The sequence below is a fragment of the Zingiber officinale genome, chromosome 9B, assembly GCF_018446385.1.
Source record: "Zingiber officinale cultivar Zhangliang chromosome 9B, Zo_v1.1, whole genome shotgun sequence".
NCBI classification, from domain to species: Eukaryota; Viridiplantae; Streptophyta; class Magnoliopsida; order Zingiberales; family Zingiberaceae; genus Zingiber; species Zingiber officinale.
In genome coordinates this window covers 53,292,837-53,310,560 of record NC_056003.1, presented here as the reverse complement: position 1 = coordinate 53,310,560, position 17,724 = coordinate 53,292,837, and the positions used below count along the sequence as shown (strand labels likewise).

General features: G+C 37.3%; 1 protein-coding gene across 1 annotated transcript; it reads right to left on the bottom strand.

Moving 5' to 3' along the window:
• Positions 1–786: 786 nt before the first annotated feature.
• LOC122024204 (pheophytinase, chloroplastic-like) lies at positions 787–16,149 on the bottom strand. The gene is made up of 7 exons (XM_042582766.1): positions 15,955–16,149; positions 15,796–15,888; positions 4,440–4,578; positions 3,701–3,871; positions 1,562–1,808; positions 1,379–1,470; positions 787–1,280 (listed from the first exon to the last, which is right to left on the bottom strand). Exons 1-7 carry the CDS (start codon positions 16,043–16,045, stop codon positions 1,004–1,006), a joined length of 1,110 nt encoding a protein of 369 aa, XP_042438700.1. The 5' UTR covers positions 16,046–16,149; the 3' UTR covers positions 787–1,003.
• Between the last annotated feature and the right edge of the window lie 1,575 nt (positions 16,150–17,724).

Sequence of the window (17,724 nt, the reverse complement as noted above, 5' to 3'; positions counted from 1 at the left end):
GATAGATCGACCGATCGATCCAAAGTCTTCCCAATCGATTGGGATCTGACCGTTGGCGCTGGATAAAGCCATTGCGAGCATTCTTCTTCGTAAGGCTCATACAGACAACACCCGATTCATCTCAGATCTTCACAGCGCTTTCTCCACAGCTCACAGCCAGTTCTTAGAGGTTCTTGGAAACAAATGTTGGTGCACTTCCAAGATTCAAGAGGCAACAACAAACAAGAAGAAAGACAAGCTAGGGTTTCTACCGTGTAAATCTTGTAAGGTTTACTGTTTTATCAGCTTGTAGTTTGTTCTTCTTGTGTATCTTTGTGGGTCAGTCCTGTACAGGCTTCTCCGCCTTCGGTAGTTACCGTAGAAGAGTGTTTTCATAGTGGAGAGTGTGTGTCGTGTGTCGATCCTTGGATTAGTCACCTCTTCTTGAGGTGGATACCAAGTAAATCCTTCGCGTTAGCATTGTATCTATGTTTCTTGTATTTTCCGCTGCATATCAACACCAAGAAACAAGCGACGACAAACGCACCCCCCACCCCCCCCGGCTACATTTCGACTCTAACAATAGATACAATCCAAACTTCCTTTTTAATATTTTCATTTTTTATTTTTTCCACATATCCATATTAACATCTCTGTGCTCATGTACTCAAGTCATTAGCCAAAGTATCATCAAAATACCCCTCAAAATTTAACATATTTTTGGAAAGATAAGTTGTATCAAACATTTCCATTCAACTATCAAACTACTCTCTTTTGAGAGTGAAACATCTATTTTGTCCTCCTAAATTAACAATTAATTGCTCATCTATTAACGGAATATTTTGATAGTAACTCAAACATTCATAACAATTCACGTGGCATTGGAACAAGCTCGTAAATCTTCGGGGGTATTTGTAAATTACTCTTATGCTTGGGTCCATGAATCAACACCCAAGAACTGAGGCATTATATATAAACATAACATGGCAAAGAAAATCAGCGACCAACAAAAGTAAACTAAACTTCACGCCGAAGCTTGGGGGCCGGCTACTGGCTCTAACGAAGATAACCAATCGAGAAGAGCAATGTTCACGAGTTCAGGCACCTCATCGTGCGGGCAATGCCCCGCCTTCAAATTCACAATGGTCGTATTTGGGTAGAAATCCTTGATTCGCACAGCTTTTGCAGGTCCTACCCAAGGATCTAAGTCCCCCCAAATCAACAGCAGCGGGCAAGACAGTTCGCTAAGAACACTGTCCAGTGTGTACTTGCTTTGGTTCGACATAAATCTTGTCATCAACCTGAAGGAGCGCCAGATTGTTCTCAGTGAAAGTTTGATTCTTAAGACTATGAAAGTGATACGTTTCCGGTTTGCCATTGAATTAAATAACTTGGATACCTATAATAAACTTCTCCTGCATTTGGGTCCCCAGCCGGCCTGGTGATTGATTCCACCAGATAATTGTCCACATTGGAAGTGTTTATGTAAACCTGCATTGACAGTAGAAGAAAGAAGGATTACCTTTGGTTCTCGTATCAAGAACGTGAGCTAGTAAGCAAGAAGTTACTGTAAATGCTTTACACTTTTCAGGACTTTTTCGATGCGAGAAGGTTGCTTTGCTTGCCAAAACAAAAAACCCAGGAATATTCTTTGCAGAGCTTCCTTCACCGGGTTGACCAGCAACTTCTGCAAGGCTGTTTCACTTCCATTTTCCTTGGACTGTTTAGTATTTGCATTTGAAAACTGACCAGCAGAATTGAGCAAGACAATTCCACGAACAAGCTGAGCTGATTCAGCAGCTGTTATTAAAGCGGCAAACCCTCCCAGACTGCAACACAATGTTCAATAAGCAGTAACTTTAGCAATTATGAATAAGAACTATGAGGTTGATCGCATTTAGAAAGCAACTAACTTTAGTGTCATTAAGGACCTAATAGTACATACCATATAGTTCTGACGAGCAACTTATCTGCAATATTATATTGACAAATAATAAAGATAGATAAAGAGGAGGAGGACCTAGGATATCTAATCCTGATAACTTTTCTATCAGAGCCTCTCATTGTCATGATACCCAATTCCTATTTTGTCATGGGCATCGAACATCGTACACCTGCTGACGTCCCAATTCCTGCCAGGCACTGCTCCCTCTCAAGATTTGACTGCGTGCCATAAGCACTGCTCCTTTGAACCAATCTAGCAGTCGTCGAAGATCATTTGACATCAATTTCAATTGATGGTAGAGGCAACAGGCTTTCAATCTCCTTAGATCCTCAATAGTTTGACCTACAACCATGAGATCATCTTCCTCTCTTTCAAATCCAAGCCGGATCTCAGCCTCAAGGGCTGTTTTTCTTTCCATCTGCCAAAGCATGGCAATGATAATTAGGTGCACAGAGGAGTATTGTTAGGCCATCATTCTTCCTCTGTGAAGGATTCAAATGCGGATTGCTCCTCTCAAACTCGAGTAGTTGGTTGGCTAATTTCTATCTCATATTCTCATCAGCCATCTTCATCTCTTACCTGCTGCTGACAATCGACAACTTGATCAACTCCAGACTGATCATAACACTGAGATGAACCGGGAACTTGCTCCTTCATGGAATTATATTGTTTTATACAAGAGAATTGATGAGGTCAATGCTAATGAGATGCAAAGGGTTCTGGACGAGATAGTATACACGTTGGTTGTCCAAAAGTTTGTCAAAGCTGATGTTCCCTGATTCCTTATAATATCTAAATTAGGCCGTTCATGATGAGAAACTTGAAAAGATACATTCTTCCTCCACCAACCATGGCGGTTCAGTTGTCATCCAGTGAATCACATAGTTGTAGAAGCATCATGGATGTCAACAATGCTATGAAGGTCACTCTGGTCATCAGAATAAGCCCCAATGCCCCCCCCCCCCCCCCCCCCCCCCACTGTAAAATTAATGGAAAATACAAGATATCTGCAACTCCCTGGCTATCTTGTTTATGCCAGTAATTTTACAGTGGTACTTCTACTCATGAAGGTACTTCTACTGTGTTTATAATACATACCACTGAGCATTCTACTTAAGTCACTGGTTGGGAACCTCTGAACACGTCTGATAATATCTACTTATTCTCTACTCACTTAGTTCACCACTCAATATCATATCTGCCAATGGTTCTTTCACATTCACAAAAGGCATTGGACAAGTTTCTATTGCTTTATCCTTTTGTCTATTTTTGTTTATTAATTCCTCTGGAATTCATTATATGTCAATAAACTTACCAAATCTTTAAAATGCCCAATGGCATTTATTGGTAGATTGATTTCTATTTAAAATTCACAGACAGGGACAGAGATTAGATTAATGTTAGACATAAGTCTCGAGATTTGTATCAACTATCTATACCACCTCCATCTGCTCTTGCAGCTGATTCCTTTAAATTTCCTTAATATATCCACAGTAGCTTAGGTAACCTGAATCTTTCTAATATTTAGAAGATTAGTTTTATCCCATCTTAAGAGTCGCATCTTCCTAATCTTCAGAACATGGTGAATAGTTTATCCTATAGTTCTAAGTACTCGTGCATAAATATCATTTATCACTAGAAAGTTATAGCTGTACATTGAATGATAAACAGAAATAAAGGGACTACCTAGTGCCTTACCCTAATAACTTTTTTATTGCAAAATGCAGTCAAAACTTAAAACAAAATATAAATCCTTAGTATTCTTAATTGCATTACCTATTTCCAACTAAGATTGCAGGTTCTTTCACAATTTCTTTTAAAAAATCAGACACTTGGTCCCTCCAAATTGTTGCATCGTAGTCAATAATAGCCTTCTCACTCCATCCAAAGCCTAGCAAATCCAGGGCATAAACCTTGTATCTTTTTGCTAACTCTGGTATATTATATCTGCAATTGTTGGAATCAATAACTAACAGGATCAAACATAAAAAGAAGCAATAGAATATTCCCTAAAAGGTATAAAAATGTCAACAAAAGCTGTAAATTAATCCACAAATTTAATGCAATAATATTCAAGAAACCAGCAAATCACCTTGATTCCCAGACTGAGTGCAAATAGTATGGTGGATTTAAATACAGTATATTCTCTGACTGTTGAATTAGATTAGAAGTTGAAAGAAATTATTCAAATATTAATGGCAAGCCACTTCACTATGTTCTATCACCAAACAAACGTTTTGTAGCATGACATTTAAGATTCGTGGAATGACAAAAAAAGAAAGATAATTTTTCATTTTAGTATGCAACTTGCGCATTAATGTTAATTCTGATTATTAGTTTATTACAATTATAAAATTTCATCAAGTATACAATGAGAAATTTGAATGTTAATGTCATATAGCTGCATTATATATAGAAACAAGATTTCATAGCACTAATAATATGACATTAAAGTGAGATCTCATTGCAATTAGTTGGTTGGTAGTGCAAAGATGGATGGCTTGAAAACAATTACCTCCAATGAAAGGCTGAAGCACCAAATCCATGAATGAGGACGACAGGTTGTCCTGTTCCTTGTTCTACATAATGGATCTTGCGTCCCTTCCATGTCCAAAAGTTATAGCCCTCTGCCCTAAATGGTAATCTATCTATTCCTGGAATACAAAAACATACATTGATTTGTTTTTTAATGGCCAAAACAGCCTATGTTATAATTCGAAAATTTCAATATGTCCAATATAAGATGAAGGATGAACTTCATAGGCATGACAAATACTGTCTAAAATATAATGAAATCCTTAGTAATATACCAGAGACTCATAAGATTTGTGATAACAACAAACTCTATATGTTAAAGAAGTACAATTTATAAGATTTCAGTGCATATAATTAACTTGGTAAACCTGTAATACAAGTACCTTTCACATAATGGGAATAATGAGACTCTTCATTGTTTCTATATTGGTTCTTGATATGGTGCTTTGATTTCGTCGAGACTTCTTAGAATTAGTCATGGTGTCTTGGATATATGCATCTAACGGAAATGTAGGCACTGATGGCTTCTTGGATGGTGTAATCGCATTAAGTGATTTAACCTTTTATGTGACTCTTACATAAAAAAAAAATGAAACTGCCACATTAACGAGGTGTCTGTATGAGATCCCTGGGATTCAACCCCTACCCAATCCGAACAGAATATCATGCGCTTACCATATGTGCCAAGCCCCGGGGGCTTTATATGACTCTTACATGGCTATATAAATGGTTGTGGTAGAGCACCTTGAATTATTATGTAGTGAACATTGTGAAGGGGTTATACAATGAGAGCCTTGGAGGTATGAGTACAAAGTTTAGAATCTGATCTTGTACTCTTGGTTGTACACCTCGTGACTAGTGTAGTATCATTACCCCATGGATGCAGCTCTCATCTTGAGAGTAAATAATGTGCTGTGTCTCTTTGTGTGCTTTTGTTATTACTTTCTTCCCTAACCCTATTGATGCTGAGCAGAATATAGATCATTCTGAGGCATGAAATTTTAGAGAAATTAATGAGAAAACAAGAGAGATAACGAAATAAGTAGTAGTCCAAGCTAGGTTTAAAAACTTTCTCGAGAAAACAAGAGTGGAAATAGAAGAATAAAAGAGATATAGCTATAACGTGGCTTAAGCGAAACCAATTGATTTGATATCAAAATAATTTGTCTTAAATATCATCTAAGCATAGGTTTATATAGCTCTCAAAACCCTTAAAAAATCTAAACGGAAAAAATAACTCACTAGACTTATTCCTTAAGATTTAGGATAAATTAACTAATAAGACTTAGTTCCCTAAGATTTAGGACAAAATTAAATATAATTACGGAAAAAAAACAAACTAAACTTAATTAACGGATAACTAATTTAAAAAAACCCAAAAGATGCAAATCTGAATACTTTGGATCCCCTCTTGCATCAGTCGCCCGAGGTTGAAGAGAACTTGTCCTCGAGTTTAGGGTGGGTGTATCCGGCTCCATAGCACAATGACTTAGATGTTTTATATTAAAAACATCAAAAGTTTTTAAATGACTAGGAAGTCGCAACCTGTAAGAATTGTCATTAATCTTTTCTAATATCTCGCAAGGTCCAATCTGTCGATCTTTGAGCTTGTTGTATTCACCAACAGGGAAACAGTCACGAGTTAAAACAACCCAAATCATATCACCAACGTCAAAAAGAACCTGATGTCAATGTCAATCTACCCTGATCTTGTACTCGGTGTTGCTTTCCTGAATAACCTGCTTAACCTGCTCATGAATGACCCGAAGATGCTCGGTCATCTCTTCAGCCATGGGGTTAGCTTGTCTTGGACGCGAAATAGGGACTAAATCCAGTACCCCGAATGGATTTCATCAATAAACAACTTCGAAAGAACTCAAATTGGTCCTATTCTTTGATCTGTTATATGCGAATTCTGCTTGAGATAAAAACCAAATCCCATTGCATCGGTTTGGTTCCTATGAGACATCTCAGAAGATTTCCCAAGCTTCGGTTCACTATCTCGGTCTGACCATCGGTCTGAGGGTGATAGGTGCTGCTGAAGTTTAGCGTCGTCCCTAGATTTCCCCATAAAGTCTTCCAAAATTGACCGACAAATTTAGTATCATGATCTAAAGTAATAGTTTGAGGAATATCGTGTAAACACACAATCTCTTTAAAGAAGAGGGTGGCAATCTGAACAACATCTATAGTTTTTCTACACGCCACAAAGTGAGTCAACTTGGAGAATCGGTCCACCACAACTAGAATAGAATCTGCAGTCCGTTGAGTGCGGGGTAAACCCAATACAAAATTCATGCTAACCTCGCACGGGGCTTCAGGAATTGGTAAGGGAGTATACAAACTAGCATTGGTGAGGGTTCCCTTAGATTGTTGACAGACAAAGCAACGGTCCACGAAATGAGCTACGTCACTAGTTAGCTTGGGCCAATAGAAATTGGAAGAGATAAGAGCTAATGTCTTATCTTGGCCGAAGTGTCATTCATTATGCAACTCACTGATAATGTGTTTCTTTAAAGAACAGTCTGGAATGCATAATCGTAGTCCACAAAATAGATAATTATTGTGCAAAATAAAATTGTTAAAAAGCTCATTAGTTATCTCCTGAAATATCTTGTTGAAGGAGGGATCAACAACATTCATATCTGAGAAAGATCCAAAGTCGGTAACCCTAATGCTTATGGTAGTAAGCAAGGAAGAACGACGGCTTAGAGCATTTGCGACACGATTGAGACTCCCGGATTGATGCTTCAGCATGAAGGTGAACTCCTGTAAGTAGTTTACTCACTTGGCGTATCGACTACTCAACTTGTGTGGCCATTGATGTACTTCAAAGCCTCATGATCAGTGAACAAGATAAATTCCTTTTGCACGAGATAATGACGCCAATGCGTCAAGGATTGCACAATAGCGTAGAATTCCAGGTCATAGGTAGAGTAATTTTTCTTGGCACCAGATAGTTTCTCGCTGAAGAAGGCAATAGGGTGTCCCGTTTGACTTAGAACACCACCAATGTCATTGGACAATCCAAAAGGCATAACTATCCACTCATACAACCCATGTTGTGTCTTGAAGGGGGTCTTCCATTCATCTCCAGGCTTGATTCGAATCTGATGATATCCACTCCTAAGATCAATCTGGGAGCAGATCTTAGAACCGAAAAGTTGATCCAACATGTCATCTAAGCGAGGAATCGAAAATCTATACTTCACTATGATTTTGTTGATGGCTCAGCTATCAACACACATACGCCACGAATCATCTTTCTTTGGCACGAGTAGGGGAGGGACTGCATAAGGGCTTATACTCTTACGAATATAGCCTCGTCTCAATAGCTCCACAACTTGTCCTTGTAGTTCTTTGGCATCGTTAAGGCTAAGACGGTATGCTGGTCGGTTAGGTAAGCTTGACTCGGAACGAGGTCAATTTGGTGTTGAATGTCTCTCATAGGGGCAAGTCTGGGAGGAAGGTCTTTGGCCATCAAATCATCAAAGTCGGATAGGAGTTGCTGCTAGATCCAAGTCTAGGTCTATTACATTGCTTTCATAAGGAAGCAAAACATAGACCATGTCTCCGTGCTTCATCTTGTTCAAAAATCTGGACAATACGATGTTTCTCCCTTTGATGCAAAGGGTGTAGGTGTTCTTTCGTCCATCATGGTAACGTTACGATCATATTGCCAAGGTTGTCCCAACAATATATGGCATGCGTTCATTGGCACAACATCACATCATGCTCGATTGTAATATTTGTTGCTAATAGAAAAAGTTAAAAGGCATTACTCGCTCCCTTTGCTCAGTCATGACAACTTATAGGGTTTTGGATGATGATCTGTCTTCAACTATAGCTTTTGCACAGCTTCTTCAAATACAATATTTTCATAGCTTCCACTATCAATAATCATCTTGCAAACTTTGCCTGTAACTGTGCAAGTTGTGTGAAAGATGCTAGTTCTCAGCCATTCATCTTCCGATTCTTCCTTGGGTCAATAGGCTCTTGCATACGACAAGAGTCTCATGACCATCTCTATAAAGAATCTCGTAATCGATATCGTCGTTGTAAATCAGCTCATCAATCTATTCGGGTTCATCCTCCATGTCTTCCTCAACCGGTTTTGTTTTTATGATTTAGGGATCTTTTACAATTTGAAGCTCGATGCCCCCGTTCACCATATTGAAAACACTTGATAGAGGTCTTAGGATTACCTTGTGGTGGTTGTTGGCAGTGTTCTGAATGGCTATCGAGGCGGCCGCCTAGGCACCGCTTAGGCGGGAGGCGGGCCGCACCGCCTTAGGCTGAGACAGTGCTTTAGGTGGTAACTTGCCTTCTTCCACCACCGCCACGCTTGGAGTCGCAGCTGTTGTCGTTTCGCCGCCTCAACATGTCCAAATGCATGGCTTAGGCCCGACGATGAGTTCGGATGCATCGCGCGAGCCCGAACGTGGCGTCTAGGCCCTGCGACATGTCCAAATGCGTCGTGCAAGCCCGGACGCGTCACCCGAGCTTGGCGACGGCCCGGAAGCGTCGCTCGGGCCCAACGATAGGTCTTGACACGTTGCTCAACCCAATGACGAGTCCGAACTCATCGCGTAGTCCCGACAATGAGTCAAACTCCTTGCTCAAACAAAGTACGCGAGTAAGTTGTAAGTTAGGGTTTAATTAAATTACTTTATATTAACAATTTTAATCATAACTATAATTGAGATAATTTAAATAGACTTAATTAAAACCTAATAAAATTATCTTATTAATTATATATATAATTATTTTTTTATTTTTTATTTTTAAATATTAAGATTAAATATTTAAGTTTTAATTAATATATTTGATTAAAAGGAAATATTATAAAGAATAATGATTATTTATAATATTATGTATAAAAAAAGTAAAAAATATTCAACCGCCTAGGCACTGCGTAGGCGGTAGGCAGTCACTGACCACCCCGCCATCGCCTGCCATCAATTACAACACTGGCTGTTGGGAAGGGCGCAATTCGTGAGGGTGAACAACTCGATTGTTTTGATCGTTCCTATTTGTTGGTCTTCGTTTTAACTATTTTTCAACCATCAAGACTCGCTGATAAGCCTATGAAATAGTCCAGAGTGAGTGGAAGCTCAGAGAATCTTGTAAGGGTTGTCGTAATCCCCCTAAATATCTCGCTGTCATCTGCTCCTCGATCTCAGATAAATCGTTCCTAGTAATAAGCTGGTAGAATTTCTCCATATAGTCATCGACGGTTCTAGCCCCTTGCCTCAATATATGGAGTCATTGAAATAACGTTTACGCGTAGCCATATGGAAGAAAGTGGGGTCTCAATAGTTTTTTTAATTTTTTCCAATCGGTGATTTTGGATTTACCTTGTCTCTCTCGTGATCGCCGAAGTTGCACCCAGCATGCTGAAGCTCGGCCTATAAACTTGATAATGACCAATTTTACTTTGACGTGATAAGTACTTCCTTGTACTCGAAAATCCTCTCTACTTCGTTGATCCAATTAATGAAGCCTTCCGCTTGTAATGTGACAAAAAAATAAAAAGATCAACTCAGAAACCAAAGTCCCCATATCGTTCCTCTTTACCACAGTGTTTCCAGTACGTAGTTCGATGGTGATATAGATTCTCAAAAGTAGACTCGGAGTTACGATCAAAGATCTGACGATCTTCAAAATCTCGTGTTGTCAAATATTGGGTAAATTCTACAACTTGCTTCTGTAAATCCTCAATCATCATTACATCCTAGATGTTACCATCATGGTGCTGGGCTTTCTCATTAAGAACCTACCTGTTGCAACCACGTCCACAATGACCGTCCATTGGATCTTAATGAACTCTGATACCAACTGATGCCAAGCAGAATATAGATTATTTTGGGGTGTGAAGTTTCAGAGTAATTAACGAGAAAACGAGAGAGACATAACGAAATAAGAAGTAGCTAAGCTAGGTTTAAAAACCTTCTCCAGAAAACAAGAGCGGGAAGAAAAGAATAAAAGCAGTGTTCGAAATTGCGCCCTAGGCGGCCGCCTAGGCGCTGTGCGGCAGGATGCCGCGCCGGAAACCAGCGAGGCGGAAGCCCTAGGCGGCTGGGCCGCCTAGGCGGTCCTCGGCGGTCCTCCGCGGGCTTCGGCGGGTTCGGCGGGCTCGGCGGGCCAAGCTTTTTAAGGCATTATAAATCCGATTTGTAGGTATTTGCCAGGCGTTTGTAGGCGTTCGTTTGTTTCATCGCCCCGGCTGTTCGTCTTCCCTGAACCCTGATCGCTCCCTGATCGCGTTGCTTCTGGTAAGTTTTTGTTTCCGACTTTCCGTTCATTTTTGTTTCATCGCCAGTTTTTTGTTTCTCAAATCTTCGTAGCGGCAACACCGGATGCATCGCAGGTGTCAGACGCTGCCGGAAGCTTCGCCGGAAGCGCCGGACGCGTCCGGCGAAGTCCGGCGTTGCTCTAAGTCGCGATGCTTCTGGCTGTGCCAAAAGCTTTCCGCGCGACGCTACCGGCGCCGCTGGAAGCAACGCCGGACTTCGCCGGACGCATCGAACTCGTCCGGCGAAGCTTCCGGCAGCGCCGGAGCCCTCCCGCGAGCCGCCGGTGGTAGCCCGTGTCGTCCGCCGTCCGCGCCGTCGCGCGAGTCGCGAAAGAGACGCGGTTTTAGCTTTTTTTTTTTTTTTTTTAGATTTAATAAATTAAAACAATTTCTAACTCCTAACGGGGATAATTTTAATAATAAGGTTGAGTTCATAAACCCTAATAAAATTAAGATCCCAAATAAATATATTTAAAATTTATCTTTTTTATAATAAATATTATTAATTTATATAAAACAAATTTAAATATATAAAATTATATATAAAATTCTAATAACCATTTATCACTTTATCAGATTTAAAAATATAAAAATATTTAAAATTAAAAAACATATAATACATATTAATAAATTAATAAATCATATTTAATTATTTATAAATTATAAATTTTATATATTATAAATTTATATTAATCGGATTTATACATATTAAAATTATATTAAAATTTTAAAATTTTTAATAAATATTATTAATTTATATAAATCATATTTAGAAATTTTATATATTATAAATGTATATTAATCGGATTTATAAATATTAATTATTAAAATTATATTAAAATTTTTAAAATTCTAATAAATATTATTAATTTATATAAATCAGTTTTAAAAATATGAAAATTAATTTAAAATTTTAAAAATTCTAATAAATATTATTAATTTATATATAAGTATATAACAGATTTAATAATATAAAAAATAAAATATATTTAAAATTAAATTTATTTAAACAAATATCTAATAAATTTTATTAATTAGATTAAGATATATAAAAAAATATTCTCAGACTTGTTAATGACTTAATGTTATATTTCATATTTTCATTATTTTGTATTGTATATTTGTATGGTATAGTATAATTAAATTTTATTATCATATTATGTCTTGTTATATATGATTTTTTTTTTCCTTCAGATTATCTGTTATCAATGGCAAGCAATCCATCTTCGACAGCATCTGTCACTCAACCCGAATCTGGAATTCTTAGAAGAAAATCAAATGACATCGGATGGGAGTTTGGAATATTGATTGATCCTAAGAACCTCGACAAAATTAAATGTAAGTTATGTGGAAAAGCAATGTCAGGAGGAGTGTATAGGATAAAGGAGCACATTAGAAATATACCTGGAAATGTATCGGGTTGTCGAAAAGCATCTGAAGAAGACAAAAATAAGTGCAAACAGGCTATTTTAGAAGGGAGGAACAGAAAGAAGAACAAAATAATGGAAGAACAAAGTTGTAGAGCAGAGGTGGCTATTTCCGTAGATGAAGAAGAAGGTCTTGAAATTGAAGGGATGGATGGAGTTAAAAAACCTCTTCCACTTGGCCCCATGGATAGATATGCATCGGCAATTGCTCCAGAAAATGCAGGCTCTAGTGGAAGTAAAGTGCTTCGGCAAAAAAATATAAATGAGGCTCTTTTCAAAGAGAGAACTCAACAAGTTCAACAATATGTTGGGAGATGGGTTTATGAAAATGGAATCTCATTCAATGCTGTTGATAATGATAGCTTTAAGCAACTAATGGAGGCAGTGGGTCAATTTGGACCAGGATTCAAGCCTCCAACTCAATATCAACTTAGGGAGCCACTATTGAAAGCCGAAGTTGAAAGAACAAAACAATTGCTGAAGAAACATGAAGAAGAATGGGCAAAGAATGGATGCTCGATCATGACAGATGCATGGAGTGATAGAAAAAGAAGAAGCATCTTAAATTTGTGTGTTAATTGCAAGGAGGGTACTACATTTTTAGAGTCTAAGGAATCTTCAGAAGAGGCACATACAACTGAACTTATTTTTGAGTATGTTGACAAGTGTGTTGAACAAGTAGGAGCTCAGAATATTGTTCAGATTGTTACAGACAATGCCACCAACAATATGGCTGCAGCTAAATTGATGAGAGAAAAACGACCCAGGATCTTTTGGAGTTCATGTGCAACTCACACTATTAATCTTATGCTTGAAAGTATTGGCAAACTTCCACGATATAAGTGATCGATGCAACCATTTTCATCTATGCTCACCATAAGACTTTATCATTGATGAGAAGTTTCACGAAGAAGAGAGACATAGTCCGACCAGGAGTTACCAGGTTTGCATCAAATTTCCTCACATTGCAAAGTTTGATTGAAAAAAAAGCTAGTTTAAGGGCCATGTTTACAAGTGATATGCGGGAGAAATGTAAATGGTCAAAAACAAACAAAGGAAAATTGGCTTACTCTACAGTGATGAGCATGAGTTTTTGGAATGGTGTAACGCTTTGTTTGAAAATATTTGCTCCTTTGGTAAGAATTCTTCGATTGGTAGATGGAGATAGAAAGCCATCGATGGGGTTTCTATATGGGGAGCTTCTTCAAGCTAAAGAAGATATCAAGGTGGCTCTGAATAACGTGGAATCAAATTATCAGCCTATCATAGTCATTATTGAGTCAAAATGAAGGATAGACTTGATACATCATTACGTACCACCGTTTTTTGCTGAATCCTTATTTTTACTACAAAGATAGTTCGATTGCTCTTTATGAGGAGGTCGCGATGGGGATTTTTGAATGCATGGACACTTTGCATGCCAATGAGTTAGATTTACAAGATACAATTATTAACAAGGAATTTTCAAAATATAGAAATAAGACTGGGTTATTTGGAAAAACATTGGCAGTAAAAGCATGTGAAAAAAATGATGATACATTTGATCCATGTGCATGGTGGAGTACATACGGTGCTCACACACCTAACTTGCTAAGGGTGGCATTGAGGATACTTTCATTAACTACAAGTTCATCTGAGTGTGAAAGAAATTGGAGTACATTTGAAGGAGTAAGTTTTAAACTTTCAGTCTACTCTTTAATTAAATTAGTTATAATTTTTAATGTCTATACTGTATATTCAGGTACTAACTATAGTATTTACTTTCTCTGTTTTTTTAGATTCACACAAAGAAAAGAAATAGGTTGGATGCCAACAGGTTGAACAATCTAGTATTTGTCCAGTTTAATGCTAGATTGTTGAACAAACAAAAAAGAGAAAAAGAAAGAAATGTTGATGTCCTTCTTGCAAAAGATGCTTCAAATGCACAAGGTTGGATTGTGGATGGTGGGGAAGATGATGAAGTTGAACTAGGTTCCGGGCTCACTTGGCAAATGGTTGATGAAGCAAGTGGAGCAGATGAAAATCTACAACCCCGAAGAAGCTCCAGAGTGAGAGAACTCCATGAAGATGATTTTGAATCCGAAGAAGAAGACAAGGATCACAATAATGATATTGAGTTTGTGTCCGATGAAGAACAAGTTATTGAAAATTATGGAGAAGAAGAAGCAGAATAAATATGAGTCTATGAGATATTATTAGTTGTGTAATTTTGAATTCATTTTGTTAAGACATGATTTATGTTATTTACCAATTATATTTTGCTTAGTGGTTACTAGTTCACAATGCATTGTAATTTTGAATTGAACTATTGCTACTATTTTCCAATGTTCTACTATTTACTATATGATTATGATAACTTACTGCATGTCCATTTTTTGGTATTGGAAAGTATGTATTTATTTCAGCATACATAGTTAGATTTTCATTGCTATGAAATTATTTAAGACAACATTTAGATTTACATATAACATTGTCCATAGTCCACATAAAACAAGGGATACCGAGGAATCCGCCTAGCGGCGCCTAGTCCCCGCCTAGGCGCTAGGCACTGGTCTGCCGCCCGACTAGCGCCTAGCGAATTTTAGAACCTTGAATAAAAGCGATGTAGCAGTCACGTGGCTTAAGCGAAACTAATTGATTCAATATCAAAATAATTTGTCCTAAATATCATCTAAACATAGGTTTATATAGCTCTTAAAACTCTCAAAAAAATCTAAATGAAAAAAATAAACAACTAAACTTATTTCCTAAGATTTAGGATAAATTACCTAACAATACTTAGTTCCTTAAGATTTAGGACAAAATTAAATATAATTAAGGAAAAAAAACAAACTAAACTTAATTAACGGATAACTAATTAAAAAAAAATCCAAAAGATGCAAATCTGAATATTTTGATCCCCTCCTGCCTTGCTGATTAAGTTCTTTATAATGTTGCTAAGGAGAAGTCTGCTGCTTAACTTTGGACAAACTAACAACAGGTTCTATTTAAAGAGAAAATTGTACACCTTGGTGATGAAGGAAGCTACTTCTGTTTATTAGCATTGAATAACAATAAAAAATTATTAAGCTAGCTTCTCAATATTAATGCCAAAATTGAAGATGGAGACAAAGCATTGTTGTTATCAAGATCTTTGCTTACCTCTTATAATTCCTGCACAAACCTACGGGAAAGAGACCATAGATTTGGATGTTGTCTCTCCAGCTTTGTTGTCAAAAGAACAAAATTGGAAATCACAATATGGAAAGAATCAAGCTAACGGTTTATTCACAAGAGGGCACAACATTATGCGAAACTTGACAATCAAGTGCTACTACTACAAGAAACAAGTGCATGTTAAGAAAGATTGTTGAAAGCTGAAAGCAAAGGCAAGCAAAATGCTAAGACCATGACTATTAGCATCGCCAAAAGCTCTGATCAAATCCAAGAAGGTAACATCTTTCAGTATCTCATGGGGCTAATCAATTTCCAAGGTCTTTGATATGGATGTTGTTGGACAAGTTTTCATCTTTATTTGCGGATTGTTTTATATAAATTATTTATGGTCAATTTAACAAACAAGAAACTTATGGATTGTCTAGACCAATGTTAAAAAATAGGAAGAGAGAGCGAACCTTGAACAGTATCCGCAGTCAGAAAGGAACAGCAAACTGAGAAGGCGATTCCTCCAGAAACGAAAGCTCTTCTAGACAGTCCGCATTTGTTTCCTGAAATAAGGAGTCAAACTCCGAGAATCCGAGAAAAATCGCACTGAAAGCGGAAGCGTGACCGACCGTTCGGACGAATGCTCCTGTCGAAGGCACTAAACTTGGAGAAATCCCCCACGGAAGAGGCAGGTAACGTGGCGGCGAGGAAGGCAGACATGGAGGAGGAGGAGGAGGAGGAGGAGGAGAAAGGGGATCTGTGTGGCCGACTTCAGGCACTGGCGCCTGCCAGTGGCTGGCGGATGATGAAACCGTGGCATCTCGTAAGCCATCGAGCCGACGAAGTGGGATGGATTTATGTCTGTTTACTTGGAGGTGCCGACGAGAAAAAGAATGAATTGAATATCTTTTCTCCGTTTACCTATTAGCACATAATGGACTGACACATTTAAAAATATCTGTTTACATTATTTTTTGAGTATTTTTTTAGCCCACTTGAAATCGAGTAGAATAATTTTTTGGGTAGTGTTAAATTGTCAGAATTTGGCCAGTTAAAATGTATATATGTATATATATATATAGAGGCATTTTAGTAATATCAGATGTGTATATTAATTACATGCATGCACATGCATGTATTATAATTGGGGGATACAAATTTCTAGCTGGCCAGATTCTGGCCAACAAAATTTACTGTAAATTCTTTTCAATCTTAAAATATGGAAATAAAGAGAATCATAGTAATGTATATTTTTATATAAAAAATAACTAGAGAAAATTTTAATAAATCTTAAAATTATTTTTAGTGTAAAAAATATTAACATAATTTAATTCTGAGTTTCACCCAAATTAATTATTAAAATATCTAGATTTTTAATTAAATAGAAAGATATTGCATTGTAGTAGATATAGTTCATAGTTATTATAATATAACACTACATCTTTGATCAATATTATGTTATAGTAGCACTTCAATTATGATCAATACTAATAACATTATATTGTAATAACTATGGTTCATAAGTGTTATAATGTGGGCATTTTATTTATGGTTAATATTAATATTATGTTATAGCAGCTATAATATAGACAATTTATTTATGGTCAACACTAATCAATATTATATTATGATACTATGGAATCATAGTTATTATAATTTATTGGTGCATTTGGCATCAATAATTAAACTTGAGTTTTGATAAATGATAAATAGATTAAAGTTAGATTTATTGTTGATCTAACCTCGTTATCAAGTGTGCAGGGTTGACTAACTTGACGAGTCAATAGGACTTGACACCAAGCAGGAAGTCCAGTTGGGATGTGTGATTCCTGATTGGCGAAGTCCAAATATGGGATTTTAGCATAAGGAAGTCAGGATGTGTGATTCCGGTAAGAAATCAGGATGTTCGATTCCTGGTTGGCGAAGTTCGGATGTGCGATTCTGGTAGGAAGACCTGGTGGGTTAGATTGGACATCGAGAAAGTAACTCCACACTTAGTAAGTGAAGATAAGTCACTGGAGGAGAGTGATTAAGTGAGGATACATCCCGGTTGAAAGGACAGTAGGTGTCAGTCCAATTTAGGTCCATTTCGAAAACCTAAAATGAAACCCTGACTAGATCCTAGTCTGGAGAATAGAGTCCAAGTCATAAATTAATCATATTATTATTGTCCTAATCTTGTTTTGCAAGTTAAATATTTTTGTTGGACTAACACTTTTTGTAGAACAAAAGGAGCAAAAATCGCCTCGAGTGAATAGTACTTGAGGCGCCTTCCATGCAACGGAAGACGCCTTCGGCATTGTTCATGGAAGACGTCTTCCGTGCTATGAAAGGAGTCTTCCAATGGATAAAATCAGATTTTATCGACAATAAGGAGCGAGCTATTTGGGATTAAATTT